Genomic DNA, 15,437 nt, shown 5'->3' with positions numbered 1-15,437 from the left:
GTGTGTGACGGGGACGGTGTGTGACGGGGACGGTGTGTGACGGGGACGGTGTGTGACGGGGACTGTGTGTGATGAGGACGGTGTGTGATGAGAACAATGTGTGAGGAGAATAGTGTGTGAGGAGGATAGTGTGTGAGGAGGATAGTGTGTAATGGGGACAGTGTGTGAGGATAGTGTGTAATGGGGACAGTGTGTGAGGAGAACAATGTGTGAGGAGAACAGTGTGTGAGGAGGATAGTGTGTGAGGAGAACAATGTGTGAGGAGAATAGTGTGTGAGGAGAATAGTGTGTGAGGAGGATAGTGTGTAATGGGGACAGTGTGTGAGGAGAACAGTGTGTGAGGAGAACATTGTGTGAGGAGAACAGTGTGTGACAGGGACTGTGTGTGACAGGGACAATGTGTGACAAGAACAGGACTAGGCAGAGAAGGAACTCAGGTTCTCAGACAGAAGAGCTGGCTGACACTAAGTGTCCCAGACACCAAACAGCCAAGGTGGGTTACTGGCTTTTCTAGAAAATCAGGTTTACTTGGGGCCCACCCCATGGGAGAGAGCCAACCCCTGACACTATTAATGTTATCTGCCATGCTTGCAGACAGGAGCCTAGCACAATCCTCTGAGAGGCTCCACCCAGCAGCTGATGGAAACACGCAGAGACCCTCAGCCGAACATTAGACAGAGCTCAGAGAGTCCTGTGGAAGAGCTGGGGGAAGGGTTGAGGGAGCTGGAGGGGTCAAGGACTCCACAAGAATATCCACAGAGTCAACCAGCCTGGGCCCATGGGGGTGACAGACACTGAACCACCAACCGCAGAGCATGCGTGGGCTGGGCTAGACCTCCTACACATATGTAGCAGATGCTCAGCTTGGTCTTCGTGTGGATGCCCCAACAACCGCAGCAGGGGCCCTCTCTGACCCTGATGCCTGCCTCTGGATCCCTTTCCTGGGCTGCCCTGTCTGGCCGCAGTGGGAGAGGATGCCTGTAGTCCTGCTGCAGCAGCTTAATGAGCCAGGGCAGGTTGGTACCCAAGCGGGACCTCCCCCTCTCTGAGGAGGAGGGGAGAGGATTGGGGGAGGGGACTGGAAGGAGAGGAGGGGCTGTAATCAGTATGCAACGTGAGTAAAGAAATTAATGGAGAAGAAAATAAAAGAAAGAAAAGGTGTGTGTGTGCTTGAGAGAGGGGAAGAAGGCAAGAACGGATGACCAACAAGGGGGCTGAAATGCAGGGAGTGATGGAGAGGAATCTAGGAGAGATTATTCGTGAAGTTAAAACCCAGCGAATCTGCAGCACACTTCCTATGAGAATATGTGATTTCTAAGAACTTCTGTTAAGTGGGCAGATGAGAGAACCTTTTTAAGTATTTGGATCAATTCAGTTTTATTTGAAAGCTTTTCCAGCTAACATTATCTGCCATAGTGAGAACTATTTTTAAAACATAAGATATTGACGCCACCTCCCTCCTCTTCCCAGACAACGCCAGAGGCAGCTCTGTTTCCATGTGTCAATCTGCTTGCAGGTACGCCTCTACTGTAGAGTACAGCACAAATGTTGCACACGCTTGGCGCAAGCTTAGCTTCTGCCTCCCCTTCTTCAAGTTCATCCTTGAAGATCAGCCATGGCCTGGCTGAGGAACGGATCAGCCGGACAGGGCAGTGTGTGCCACCAGGTCTGGTAGCAGGAGTTCCATCACCGGAACCCACAGCGAAAAGATCCTGGTGATAATAAGAAAAGTGTTCAAAGTTTTTCTGTCACTCTTGCCTTACTTAGCCATTCCCTATTTGTGTCCATGTGTGTCCTGTGTGCACATGTGGACCTGTGGAGGTCAGAGGTCAACATCAGGCATGTCTATCAGCCCTCTCCATGAACCTAAGCCAGCAAAGCCAGCTGAGCAGCGAGCCCCAGGGACCCCTCAGTGCTGGGCGACAAGTGCTACCTTTGGCTTTTTACACAGGCCCTGAGGATCTGACCTCGAGTCTGGGGTCCAAGCCCTTCACCACTGAGCCCTGCTCCATGGAATCCAGGAGTCCCTGAATCTGGACTTTATGTGCATGGGTGTGATGGTGTGAATGAAAATGGCCCGGTAGACCCGTATTAGGAGGCCAGGCCTTGTCGGAGGAAATGTGTCACCAGGGGTGGGCTCTGAGGTTTTAGAAGCTCAAGCTGGCCCCAGCGCTTTTCTTTCTTCCTGCTGTTGGCCAATCCGGATGTAGAACTCTCGGCTTCTTCTTCAGCACCGTGCCGGCTGCCATGACAATAGTGGACTAAGCCTCTGAACCGCCAGCCAGCCCCAGTCAATGTCTGTCTTCATAGGCGTGGCTGTGGTCAAGGCGTCTCTCCTCAGCAATGAAACCCTCAGACAGCTAAGCATGGTACATTATACGGCTGTTCCGTTGAGTCTCGGGTACATGACTGCTTCCTTTCTGTAGGAAGTGTCACAGACTCGGCCGTACCGCCCCCTCCGTGACCCTTGAACTCTTGAAGCACATGGCCACATGAATATTTATGCAGAACCGTAAAACTCATTTTCACAGCCTGATCCGCCATCAGTTACTCAGTACCCTAGTCCACGTTTCCATGTCTGTCCGCTGGACACGGAGTCCCTGAACTTGGGGGCACTGTTTAAGCTGAAGTTCAGAGGCTGTGTCTTCCTCACCCTCACACTCTTTCTGTTCTAGAAGGAGGACGTTTCTAGTCGCATTTTTCATCGTCTGGGCAGCACATAGCACAGCTGTGCCGGCAGCGAGACAGAGGAAGGCGGTTTCTATTTGTACCCTTGTATTTAGTGGCAGCGGCTTTAAGCAGGAGGACTGCCGGGGGACAGAAGTGACCAGGAGAGGGGCCGGGGTGGACGAGCGCTACTGCTCAGCACACACACACACACACACACACACACACACACACACACACACACACACGTACACACACACGTACACACACACACACACACACACACACGTACACACACACACGTACACGCATACACGCACGCACACACGCAACTCAGGCCTGCTGACTGCACTGGGGAACTGGGAAGGGAAGCAGAGCCTGGCAGCCTCCGGGTGGCCCGGCGCCACCAAGCCTGCGCTTTCCGGTTCAGGAAGCCAGGTAGGGGGCGCGGGCGGCCAGCAGCTCCGCCGGCTGCAGCACTCCTCCTCCCGCTCCTCCCGCTGCTCCCGCCGCCAGCGCCCGGCACTGGTCACCCAGCTCCCGCGCCCAGCGCCCCGCGCCCCGCTCCCGCGCCCCCGCGGCTCTCGCTTTTGCAGCCGGCCGGGAAGATGCTGCAGTCGCTGGCCGGCAGCTCGTGCGTGCGCCTGGTGGAGCGGCACCGCTCGGCCTGGTGCTTCGGCCTGCTGGTGCTGGGCTACCTGCTGTACCTGGTGTTTGGCGCCGTGGTCTTCTCGTCCGTGGAGCTGCCCTACGAGGACCTGCTGCGCCAGGAGCTGCGCAAGCTCACGCGGCGCTTCCTGGACGAGCACGCCTGCCTGTCCGAGCCGCAGCTCGAGCGCTTCCTGAGCCGCGTGCTGGAGGCCAGCAACTACGGGGTGTCGGTGCTCAGCAACGCCTCGGGGAACTGGAACTGGGACTTCACGTCCGCGCTCTTCTTCGCCAGCACGGTGCTGTCCACCACAGGTAGGGCGGCCGCCTCCTCCTCGCCTGGCCCGGCCAGGGCCACCCCAGGTTTCCCCCCAGACCTACCCCCCAGGCCTAGCCCCTGGTCTTACCTCCAGGGCTCCCCCCAGGCCTAGCCCCCTGCTCTTATCCCCAGACCTTCCCCCAGGCCTCCCCCAGGCCTCCCCCCAGGCCTCCCCTGGAGGCGCATCCCGCTGCGCTTGGCCAGCGAGGTGACTTCAGAGCAGATGGAACTCAAAGGAGCGTTCCTGGCACCCCGCAGGGCCTCGTCTGCGCCGTACTTATGGGGACCCTCTGTTGAGGAGAGGGTGGGCCTGGCACTCTGGCCTAGCAGCCGAGCAGAAAGGCTAGAGGATGCCCGGGGTGGGGGCACCTCCTTGCCCCATCCCAGGGACCCGGTAATGACACTTGGATGGGTCACCTTCACAACTGTGACACTCCTTTCCCTACTGTAGAGCTTTTCAGCCTCCTTGGTCGTTTTGGGGACAGTGGTGACATCACTCTGCTCTCTGCAGGTGACCTCTGAGTCCACAGGCCTGTGGGGGGGGGTCGGAGTGGGAGGAGGAGTGAGTGGGGAAGGGACTGTCACTTGGCCTCGACCCCACGGTGGGGGGCCTCCAGGATCAGTAGTTGTTTCAACTTCAGGTGTGTCAGGCTCCGGGTCTACTTTGCTGCTCCACCTCCTGCCTGAGGCTTAGAAATCCACCTAAGCATACACCCGCCGCGGGGCACGCCAGCTAGACTGGATGAAGAGAGCCAGGCTCTGTCAGCCGTGACTAGCCGAGTGCAGGCCAGGGAGGACACAATGGTGCATGGGCAGCTAGAGCTGGCTGCCACCCTTCCTCCTAGGATGAGCGTCAGTCTTCCGAACGGGCCCTTTCGGCAGGCACAAGGTCACATGTGTTCGGGACAACCTGGAACCTGGACCTTGGGAGTTCCTGCCAGGAGCAGGGAATTAGGCCCCCACCTTTCCAAGCGACTCCGCTTCCCCCTCCTCTGCCCCTCAGGCTGCCCTTCCCGCCTCCCGGGGCTGGCCGGGAAGTTATTGCATGAATTACCCAGCAATGACCGGACACTCAGTCTCCAGCCACCCAGGTAAATTTCCTGGTCAGAGGGCTGCGGTGAGTCACTGAGCCTGTAACACACACAGGGGTTGGAGGCTGGGTTGTGGCACTCTAAAACTGTGTTAAACGGATGCCCAAACCGGACAAACCTGCTGGCTCTCTTTCCAGGGGAAGCCCGCTCCTGCCCGGCTGCCCAGGTCCACTCTTTATCTCCGCATCAGCCGGTTAAGTCCTCAGACCAGCCAGGTCTCTGTGGATCCTAACTGTGGCAGGAGTGTAAACCCCTCCTCCTCGAAGACCTGAATATTTACAGAAAGTTTACCACTGGCTCTCGGGGAGCAGTTTGAGAGTGAAGACTGCTCTTAGAAGGCCTGGGAGGCAGGGCAGGGAAGGGCGCACCACGAGGAAGAGTGTGTGCTTTCCTGGGTGGGGTGTGTGGGCAGTGTCTGCAGTCATGTATAATCATGTGTAATCATGGTGTCCTATGTCCTCTGAGCGTGAAGAACTGGTTCAGATCCTGTTTCTTTTGGGAACTGTCTGTGTGCTGAGTGTGAAGCCGTTGCTGTAGTTCAGAGGCGGCAGAGCACCGGGAGAGCTGGGGACGTACTTGGTGGTTGGTATTCGGATCGCATGGCCGTTCCTGAGAAGGTCTGGAGTGTGGTGTGGAACAAGGCCTCATTTCAGAAACGGGAGCAAGGGCCACTTAGGGACAAGCCAGATAAAGGAGGAGCCGCTCTTGTGAGACCAGCTGGGCGGGCGGTGGGGCCGAGTCCCTCCCCCAGGTTCTGGGCCGAGGCCCTCGCAGGGCACAGCCGAGAGCCGGAGGGTTTGCAGACTGGCTTTGTGGCAGAGCTTCGGGCAGCGCTAGAATTAAGGCTGGCTGGTTCCTCGCCAAGAAACAGGTTTCTGCATGTGAGGTCCGCAGCCACCCCTTCTCAGGCAGGAGCCAGTGGCGCGCTTTAACAGTGGACTCTTCTAGTCTGTGGAGAGAGATTGTTGGTCCCTTCCTGGCTTGTCTGGAGTGTCAATGGCAGGCTTCACAAAGACATCTTTCTGCTGGGCTCTAGTGTATACCTTTAGTCTTGGCACTGGGGAGACTGAGGCAGGTGGATTGCTGTGGTTTTGAGCCCAGTCTGGATTAGGTAGTAAGACCTTGTTTCTCGCTCTCTAATAAACCTAAGCAACAGCAAACCCCATAAAGACATCTGTGCTGGCTGCCATCGCTGGAGTCAGCTGCCAGGTGCCTTTTTCAGTGTCCATCAGCCCCGAGACACCAGCTTCCACTGAAATATTTCCGGTTCTCGGAAGAGGCTTGAGGACAATTCCTCACTGGTCTACAGCCATGCTCTGGATGTGCCTGTTCTCTGAGGCTGAGCAGGGGGCCCTGCTTAGTGCTTGGATGAAGGCTTCAGGAACCACAACCATGCTGTCCTTAGCAAACAGTTGAAGCTGTTTGTTGTTTATTGTTTTGGTTCTCCTCTGGTGGATGAGCCAAGATGGCTGCTTCTCCCCACTGCAGGGCTCTTGGCTGACACACACAGGAGAGGCTGCACACTCCGCACGCTCACTTCCTGTCCACAACTCCAGCAATGCACACGGACATTTCTACCTTCATGTGCAGTGTGGGCCCTCCTGGGTGAGGGTCCCTTCAGCAGAGGCCTACTCTGGGAGGGGAGCGAAGAGAACAGAGTAGTGGCCTCCACTTCTGCTCCTTCCAAAAACTGTGGAGGAGCAGCTCCTTGACCCAAGCGTGACGACTTTAGGATGGCGACTCACAATCATGTGAGAACCAAGAGGGTTCACCTGTGCCATGCTTTTTCAAGAGATGGGGCGGGGGCGTGCAGGCACCGTGAGACCTCTGTACAAGGAAAGAGTGGCTCTGTACAAGGGAGTGGGGTAATTGTGCTCGTATCTTCAGTAGCTTTTAGCCATTCATTCTTAGCTCCCTCCTTCCCTCCCCCTCTTTCTTTTTGGTCACTGTCGTTTGTTTTGTTGCACTGTTGGTCTGAAACTCCAGGCCTCACACTTGTTAAGAAGGCCGTAAGTCATACCCCAGACACTTTTGAACTTTTTAATTAATTTATTTATTTTTGAGATGGAATCTCACTAGACTTCTCAGGTTCTTTCTGCGGCCCAGGCAGGCAGCAGGCAGCATGCAGCAGACAGGCAGCAGGCAGGTTTTGAACTTGAGATCAACTTGTGTCAGCCTCCTGAGTAGCTGTGGGGGGAGGCCTACCCCTCCAGGCTCAGCTGCCAGTCATTGTTAGGAGCAGTGTCTGCCGTGGGTGCCGTGGGTGCCGTGGTGCCGTGGGTGCCGTGGGTGCCGTGGGTGCCGTGGGTGCTGTGGTGCCGTGGGTGTACTTTCTCCATCTCTCCTGCAGGCACGGCCACAGGATGACTGTGGATGTCTGGTAAATGCAGTATTTGGATTCGGCTGTAGTAATGTATAGGTCATGTGCCATCTGCAGACAAGTCCCTCTTCCTGCGTGTGAGGAAACATTTTACAACGCATCTAAAACCAGGAAAGCCAGGTGCAGTGGCTCACACTTGTATCCCAGTCCCAGAGAAGCAGAGGCTGAAGGATTGCTGAGAGTTTGTAGCCAGCACAGACTACAGAGTAAGATGCTGTTACAAAAAAGTCCAAAGGAAAGAAGAGTAGGAGGAAGAGCCGCTCGGCTGTTTTGACACTGGGCTTTGAGTTAGTCAGGGCGCTAGTGATTTAAAAAAATGCAGTGGGGCAGGTAATAAGGGCGCCGACGGTGCTGAGCTGCCAGTCCACTGAGAGTAGGGGAAACACATTGTCACCGTCAGCCAGTTCCTGCGATGTCCAGGGGCTGATGAACAGTAGCGCTGGCACACAGCGATGTGAGGCCTGAAACCCGGTCTCCATATTTTCAGACAGCTGGGGAGAAACAGCTGACATACAGTTCTCTGACACAATAAAAGTTGGAGGCAATCCATTTTTCTGGTGTGCACGAAGCACGCTGGGTTCAGCCATACCTGTTCCTTCTGTGCTCCTGGTGGCTACTGTCTGGAGGAGCTGAACGGCCCTGAAACCTCGGGGCCCCACACCCTGAAATAGCTGTTCTCCAGGTCTTTACCCGGCCAGCTTCAGACAGCAGTCAAGAATGTTCTGGAGGAGTTCCAAGCCTGGTGAGCACTCCTCCTTTGTTTCCCCTCCTTCCTGGGGGGTCGGGCTGCACGGCCCCTCTAGGACATCGGTCCCAGGAAAGCCTTCTGGGAAGCTGGCAGTTACTGGAGGACTTCACGAACACTGCGGCAGGTCCGTGACACACCCCACCCTTTCTGAATGGCCACAAAGCCTCGCTTCGTACTGGGGTCACTCCTCAAATATGAGTGCGCACCACTGTGGTCATCTTCAGAAGGGGAGGGTGGGGGCACAAGGCTAGCGTGGCTACATGAGACCCTGTTCCTCCAAAATCCGACCAAATCAAAGCCCAGTGAATGTATGTGTGTGTGTATGTACATATGTAATCTATGTAGAATAGGAAAAAAATCAGCTAGACCGTGTCTATCAGCCAGTGTGGCATGCCATCCCTGGACGGCCGGCTTTCTCTGGGGAACCTGGTGGTCTCCCCAAATTCTTTTAGATTTGTTTTAAATCATATGTGTGTGTATGACTGTGTCCGAGTGTATTTATGTGCACACGAGTGCAGGCGTCATCAGAGGCCAGAAAGGGTGTTAGCTCCGCTGGAGCAGGAGCAGGCGGTGCAGGCGACCTTCTGCATGACACCGGTGCTGGGAACTGAACTCGGGCCCTTCGCAAGATCAGAACAGCTCGCTGAGTCACCTCGCCAGACCGTCTCTTTCATCCATCCTTGAACTATGTGGTTCCGTGAGCCCATGCAGCCTCCAGTGGGAAGACACAAATGCAGGCAAAACACAGGAGACAGACACACACGACCCGCAAAACTGAAGTGAAATTCTCAGGACTGTGCTGGGGTTCTCCCAGGGCAGAGGCGGGGCTGAACCTTTGGGTGGAGGAGTCCTGTCAGCCCGCAGATAGAACCTGCTTCTCATTGAAGGGGGTGAGGACTGTCCTAAGCCCCTGGCTGCGGAAGGTTGTTCTGGGCCTCATCGAGTCTTACCCAAGCACCCAAGCTCAGGTTCCAGCCCAGAAACCCCAAGCAGGGCCTGGGTGAAGAGGCAGGGGCCTGGGAAGAGTGCTGAGTGGAAAAGGACCCAGCCAGAAGGGGGCCCGCCCGACAGCTGGGAAGCCTCACAGGAAACTCACCTTGAGGATGGACTTCTGGCCTCCAGGCTGAGGAAGCAGGAAGTAGATCTGTTTTAGAGCAGCAGTCTGGAGTCTCCTACAGTAACAGACCCAGTAGAGCGTCAGGGTCCTCCGTCCTCACCTTTCTTTAGAGGGGGAGTGGGGTGGGGGCAGGTCAGACACAGGAGCAGAAGAAACAGGTTGCCAGGGTGTGGGGCTCACACCTGTGATCCGGGCACTCTGGACAGGAAGCGAAGAAAGGAAAACGACGTCTAAGTCTTTCCTCCTGTAAGCCTCACGACGTGTCTCCAAGCGTGACATTACTCCTGCAGAGACAGAGATATTGACGCCCTCGAGCCAGAAGCACACTTCAGCTTGATCCTGTGTAAGAACGGGGGGGGGGGCACTCCGTCAAAAGCCCACGCAGTCAGCCCAGCTGTGCAGAGCCGAGGCAGGAGGAGCTCAGGCACTGCCTCGGGGAGGTGAGGGAGGCGGGTAGAGCAGGGCACCCGACACCTTCCCCGGCCTCTGAGCCCGCGTGGGCGTGCGCTTGGCCACGGGTGCACATACAGGCATGCACACTGTATGACACAGTCTACAAGAGCTTCCAGCCAACACTGGTCAGGCGGAGCCAGGATTTACGCTTACGTGTGTGAACCCACCAGTCTGTTCTGCGTGAGCTCTTCACTATCTCGGTATCTCAGAGGTTTTGTTTCCCCGTGACCTGCAAACTTGCCGTTCTGTACCTATTTATAGAACTTGGAACTCACTGTTACAACCGAGTGGCCACAGATTTCAAGAAACAGCATCTTTGCTTTTAATAGCGGAGCTGTGTCTTATCAGGAGCAGCATCGTCAGTCACGCTGTTAGCCATCGGGAGCCATGAGGCCTCGGGATCCTGGAAGGAGGGGTATCTGCAGCCGAGGCTGGTGCTGTGTGTGTGTGTGTGTGTGTGTGTGTGTGTGTGTGGCCGGGGGGGGGGTGACCGGCAGGACACAGTTGGCAATGCCCAGGCCAGGACACGTAGGGATACCCTCAGTGAGTTCTTTTGACCCCAAAAAGGTATTTCCAAAGGTGCCTCCACCACAAGGCTGGCCTCAGGGACGGATCCCCTTGGCAGGGCTCGGTGGCGTTTGCTGGATTTTACTTCCAGGAGTCACCGCTCAGTGGCAACTGCATTTTCCTGACAAGGCAACAAAATATCCAAGAGAGCTAAGTTAAGGAAGGAATGTTAGTTTCCGCAGTGTGAGCAGAAAGTCGGCAGTCTTGAGGGAGGGGAGGCGGGAACACAGGCCGCTGGCCACACTGAAAGAGAAGGGTGCTGCTGCTCAGCCGGCTTCTCCTCAAACACAGGAGCCCAGCCCACTCCATGGTGCCACATACATTCAGGATCAACTTCTCTACCTCAGCCAATCCAACTCTCTCAAGGGCATGCGCACAGGTTTATCTCCCAGACCCTTGTGTGTGGAAGCAGGGTCCGCCCTGTTTATGCCCCACGGGAGGGGGAGGCGGTTTCTGTCAGAGAGCACACCATGTCTGACTGTTCCGCTGTCCTGCGCCTCTCCTCCACCCTGGACTCAGCTAGGCTTTGACCTTCCTGTCCATCCTAGGCAGACCGTGTCCTTGCAGTTGCTGACTGCTTTGCCGATCGTCTGCTTCGGGGATGTGACCCTGGCCAGAAGGTCTTTAGAAGAGGCTGGAGGCTGTGTGTACATTCCCCCAGGTTGGCTGTGGGGTTCTCGGCGGGGGGGGGGGGATACTGGTCTGCTGCTGCTGGTGCTTTTATGTTTTGATGCTTTGGTTTGCAAAAGTGACTGTCGCTACACTGACAGCTGGGCCCTGCTGGACTCTGCAGTGCTCTGTGGTCATCTGCTGGATCTCAGACAGTTCATGGTTCCTAGCTACCTGCTCTACTTGGCTGGAAACTTAAAGCCCACTCCCTGAAGGTTCATTCAGCGGTTAACACTGTCAGTACCACATCTGGGGTTACATAGGAGTCTAGTCTCTGGGCAAGTGTGTAAGAGGCTTTCCAGACCAGGCTATTAGGAGGAGACCCGCCTTGGATACGGTGGGCACCACACTGGCTGGATAAAGGTAGAGATTGAGCTGAGTGTGAACATTCATCCTTCTGCCTCCTGACCACAGACAAACGGTTATCAGGTTAGCAGCTGCCTCCCACTGTGACGGGCCGTGCCCTCACACAGCCTGGATAGCCCATGTCTTTGGTGGCTGCTGTCCGGGATTCTGTCGTAGCAGTGAGGGTAGTGACGAACACAGCTCTGTGGATTCAGCTATTAGACCTGCTGTGACATCAGGGTCGAGGAGGTCTCAGTCCTCAGCACTGGATAAGCCTATCGTTCTGGCACATGCCTGTGATTCCAGCACCAGGAGGCAGGGCAAGAGGGACAGCGAGTCTGAGGCCAGCCTGGGCTACATTATAAGACACTGTCTCCGTTAAAAACAAAAAGAAAACATGGCGCTGTTCTGTGGACACAGGGCTGGAGGCTCCAGCTCCGACGTGTCCTCAGTAGTCATGCTTTCATGTGGCTTTACTCTCCTTATTCTGCTGGAGTCTCTTGACATTTCTATTGGTTCTGGTTGGGTTTGCAGGGCAGGCTGAAAGAGATTATAAGGAGGGCAGAAGAAAGACCCATCTCCCCAGAACCCCTCCCCCCCTGAGTTTCTGAGCCTGGCACACAGGATTCTTAGAAGGGGCCTTTGCTGAGGGTTTGTCCTTCCAGCCCTTTCTCCCGGCTGGTTACTAGAACACCCAAAAAGGTGTCTTAACCGGAGCTGAGTGAGGCTCCAGGGTTGGGAGAGGGACAGATGATGGCAGCATCCTGGCTTGCTTCGAGGTGGGAAGCCCTGGTGGACGTTGAGGAAACAGCTGGCATGTCCTACAAAGCTTCCCTCGCAGGTCTAAAAGGGCTGGGATGATGGACACTGACTGGGAAAGGCCCCTCCCACAGACATTCTATGGCAAGGAAGAGGGAGCTCTGCCTGTCAGGTCTGGCATCCAGCCATGGGCCCCTGCACTCGGAGTCCTTGTAGGGTGGGTTATGACGGGGAGCAGTGAGGGTCACGCTTGGAGGGGTGGGAGAGTTTGCCTGCCACGGTCCCCACTTTCCTGACTAAGGAGGCAGAAGGCTTCTGAGAGACAGATCGAACATCCACCATTGAGGGGAAGTAGACAGAGGAAGCAGGACGGTGATTGTGGGTGGAGAGTGAGGCTCTCCGAGGTAAGCTGCTGCCATGCCGGAGCCTCTAAGCAGTTCCAAACACTTCAGCGTCTGAGCCAACGAAGAACATGCAAACTTCGCTTCTGTTTCTAATTTAATAGTGGATACGCTAAGGCTGAACAAGCAGAGCTTTGTAGTTTATAGAGTCAACAGAGGCTACTTAATACCTGGTAGCGCATGAAAAATCTGTGCTATGAAGTGTCGCAGACACACAGCTAACAGAATGCCAACAAACAGGCTCAGCACAGCTTTTAGTGGGTAACGTGAAAGGAACCACGGACTGGTCTAGGCGGTTTGCTTTTAGGAGGCAAATAATGCAAGCATGAACTTTTTGCTTTTATTCAAGAAGGTCAACATTTTAGAAAGTTTCATTGTCAAATACACATGCCATCATAATCTAACACTTAGACACACACATTAGTTAGCAAATAAAAATCAGCGGAGTGACACAATTATTCCTGAAATTTTGGAATTAAAAAAAGAAAAGATTCCTTTTTGAGTAGCTGTGAGTGGCTGCTTGATGCTGTTCTTCTGTGTCTCTGCCCCCTCCCTTCTCTCTCTCTCTTCCTTACCTCTGCTCTTTGTTTTTCTCCCCAGCTCCTCCACCTTCTTCCTCTCCCTCCCTTCTCTCCGTGTCTCTCTCTCCCTCTGCTCCCCTCACACACTTTCCTTTCCTGCCTCTTCTCCTCTGGCAGTGCTGGGGCTGAACCCAGGACCTCACATCGCTGGGCAAGCACTGACCACTGAGCCACACTCCCGCCCCCTTGCCTCAGCTACTTCACAGTTCTGAAGGACTCTCTTCTCGTTACTGCTGCCCTCCACCCTTAGCATTTGCTTTCTCCTTCCTGCTGCAGCCTTGGCTTAGGAACAACAGGGAAGTGAAATGTCTTAAACCCAAATTAAAAGGTTCCAGCTTTCTTGTAACCAAAATTCTTCAAGTTCTTGAAGACCGGTTACCAAGGCCTCAATTATTTAGAGACCAGGGTTAGGTGGATTAAGTTAATTAAAGACACAGGAGAGGCTGCTCTGGAGCCTCCTGCCTGCCTGCGAGGCTCTGAGCTGAGGAGGGGCCCCTTCCCCACCCCTCCACCCAGGCTCTGACCTGTGGCCTCCCGGTGGGCATGGGATGGCAGGGCCCCTTGTAGAAGGGCAGGGACACTGTGTGGACAGACCATCTGTCCCCCACACGGCTCTGGCTCCCCTCCTGCCATGTCAAAGGAGCAGAAGTTTTAGCTGTCAAAACCATGAAGAGAAAAAGGGATGGGAAACGAAGAACCAGAAAGAGCAGGCGAGAAAGCAAATGTCCAGCCAAGCACATGGAAGCTGGTGGCAGCCTGCCCTTGCTCTTCTAGCAGCCGATGGGGGCTGAGGGAGGACAGCCCAGGGACGCCTGCTCGCTCCCACACTCACAGCCTGCTGCTCTGTTTTCTGTGACTTTCTCCCGCAGGGCACCGGCTGTCAGCACTCAGATGGTGGCCTCTGTGTCCCCAGCTCCCTCTGAGTGTCGCTGACAAAGGCCACGGGAAGGGCACTGTGGAGTCACATCATCATAGTCAGTCTGGTCCATACTACTAGAGAAGTCATCATGATGCCACAGGGTGAGAGTCAGGAGCTAATGTTAACCTTATTATTATATAATAATGATTATTATATACATTATATATAATGATTATTTTTATTCTTTAGTTTAATGCAATTTGAGACATGGCAGGCTGGCCTTGAACTTGTAGCCAAGAATGACCTTGAATTCCTGATGCCCCTGCCTCTGCCTCCTGAGTGGGGGATCACACACACGAGCCACCACACCCAGTGTGTTCAGGGCTGACGGTGGAATCCGGGGCCGTCTTCTTGCTGGGCAAGCACCGGGCTGAGCTAACGGCCCCGCCCTTCGCCTCACTTTAAGGCAGTGCTTGTGTTCAGATGAAGAACCCTAGAAAGACCGGAGGCGGGGGCAAGGTGGGGCTGGGCTCCTGTCTTTAATTAGTGGTTTTCTCCGGAGCGCGCTGCCCCGCCTAGACCACATGGCTGTTCCTCGAGCTGAGTGTTCCCTACTGTGCTCACAATAAGCTCACAGGGCCCATGGCACTGTCTGCAGAGGGAAAGGAGTGTGGAGGCGGGAGTGTGGGGCCCCTGGCGGCATGTGGGTCTCTGGAGGACTCGATGTGGGTGGCCGCCGTCTGAGGGATGGTGTTTGGTCCACTGATTCCGGTGAGCTTGGGCTGGTGGTGCGGGAGGAAGGCTGTTTCTGTTCAGGACGTGTGCTCAGGCCGTCATGAGCCGTAGGAGTGAGGTGCCAGCTTTGCCCCAGTCCAGAGCCACCTGCAGCACCAGCGGTCAGTGAGCGCAGAAGGGCTGGCCCTCGGCTCGTGGGCGGCAGGACTCACTGCCGTTCCCTGACACGGGGCCTGCATGCTAGCCGAGGACAGGGAAGCTATATCTGGCAAGCCTGGCTCTTGCAGTTCTAAAGGAAGGGCCTGGCTCTGAAGACAGCACTCATGGGCTGGGGCATGGGGATGGAGCAGCTGAGCTGTGGGCAGGGCTTCCCGTGGAGGGTCCTGGGTGGGTGAATGGGAACAGAACAGCACAGAGTCACTGGGCTTGTTAGGGACACAGTCCTGGTCTGGTAACTCCCCATGAGCCAGGCTTGGCCGCCTGACTGCAGCAGGCCAATTAAAAGGGAAGGAGTAGAGAAAAGCCAACAAGACAGGAAATGGAGTGGCCAGTGACCCCGAGTCCACCTCAGGGCCCTGGCATGGGGTTTAGACTCAGAGGGCAAGAGGAAGCAGGTGAGGTAGGTCTGGCTGGTGGTGTCCTAGCCACCACTGACCCGTCATTGCTTGGGCTCCGGTCTGTCCTTCCAGGCAGTCTGTCAGGTGTCAGGACTGTATGAGGTCTCTTCCTGAAAGACAAGGCCGCCACCCGGCTGGCCTCAGGCTGCAGCCTTCTCCACCTGACAGCCAGAGCTTCCCAGGGAAGTTCTAGCTTCGGGGCATTGTTTCAGCTGTCTGATAGAAAAGGGGAGGGCGCAGCATCTCCTCTGAGCACCCCTGTTCCTGTCAGGGTGGTTTACAGCATTGCAGGCCCCAGGAGGCCACAGCTGAGGGAGCTTGCTGTCCCTGGCCCACCCTGGAGGTCAGGACTGACAGCACAGGGCTGCAGGCAGCTTCTGCGTCTGCTGAGGACAGGCGCATAGCTCCCTCTGGACCATGAACATCGTATAGGGAATGGAAGAGTGCACCGCCTCGGCCTGAGCTCTCTCCGCCCCACGGC

At 55.6% G+C, this 15,437-nt stretch overlaps 1 protein-coding gene across 1 annotated transcript in view; it reads left to right on the top strand.

Annotated features, from left to right (window-relative positions):
* The first annotated feature begins 2,747 nt into the window (after positions 1-2,747).
* The window catches only part of Kcnk1 (potassium two pore domain channel subfamily K member 1), a 31,510-nt gene continuing 18,820 nt past the window's right edge, over positions 2,748-15,437 (top strand). The window contains exon 1 of the mRNA XM_055617588.1: positions 2,748-3,630. Coding sequence (XP_055473563.1) covers positions 3,276-3,630 — 355 coding nt within the window. The 5' untranslated portion in view covers positions 2,748-3,275. The remainder of the gene's footprint in view (positions 3,631-15,437) is intronic.

This window comes from Psammomys obesus, unplaced genomic scaffold (genome assembly GCF_907164565.1).
Source record: "Psammomys obesus unplaced genomic scaffold, mPsaObe1.curated_primary_1811, whole genome shotgun sequence".
Lineage (NCBI taxonomy): Eukaryota > Metazoa > Chordata > Mammalia > Rodentia > Muridae > Psammomys > Psammomys obesus.
This window is presented reverse-complemented; position numbering and strand designations above follow the sequence as displayed.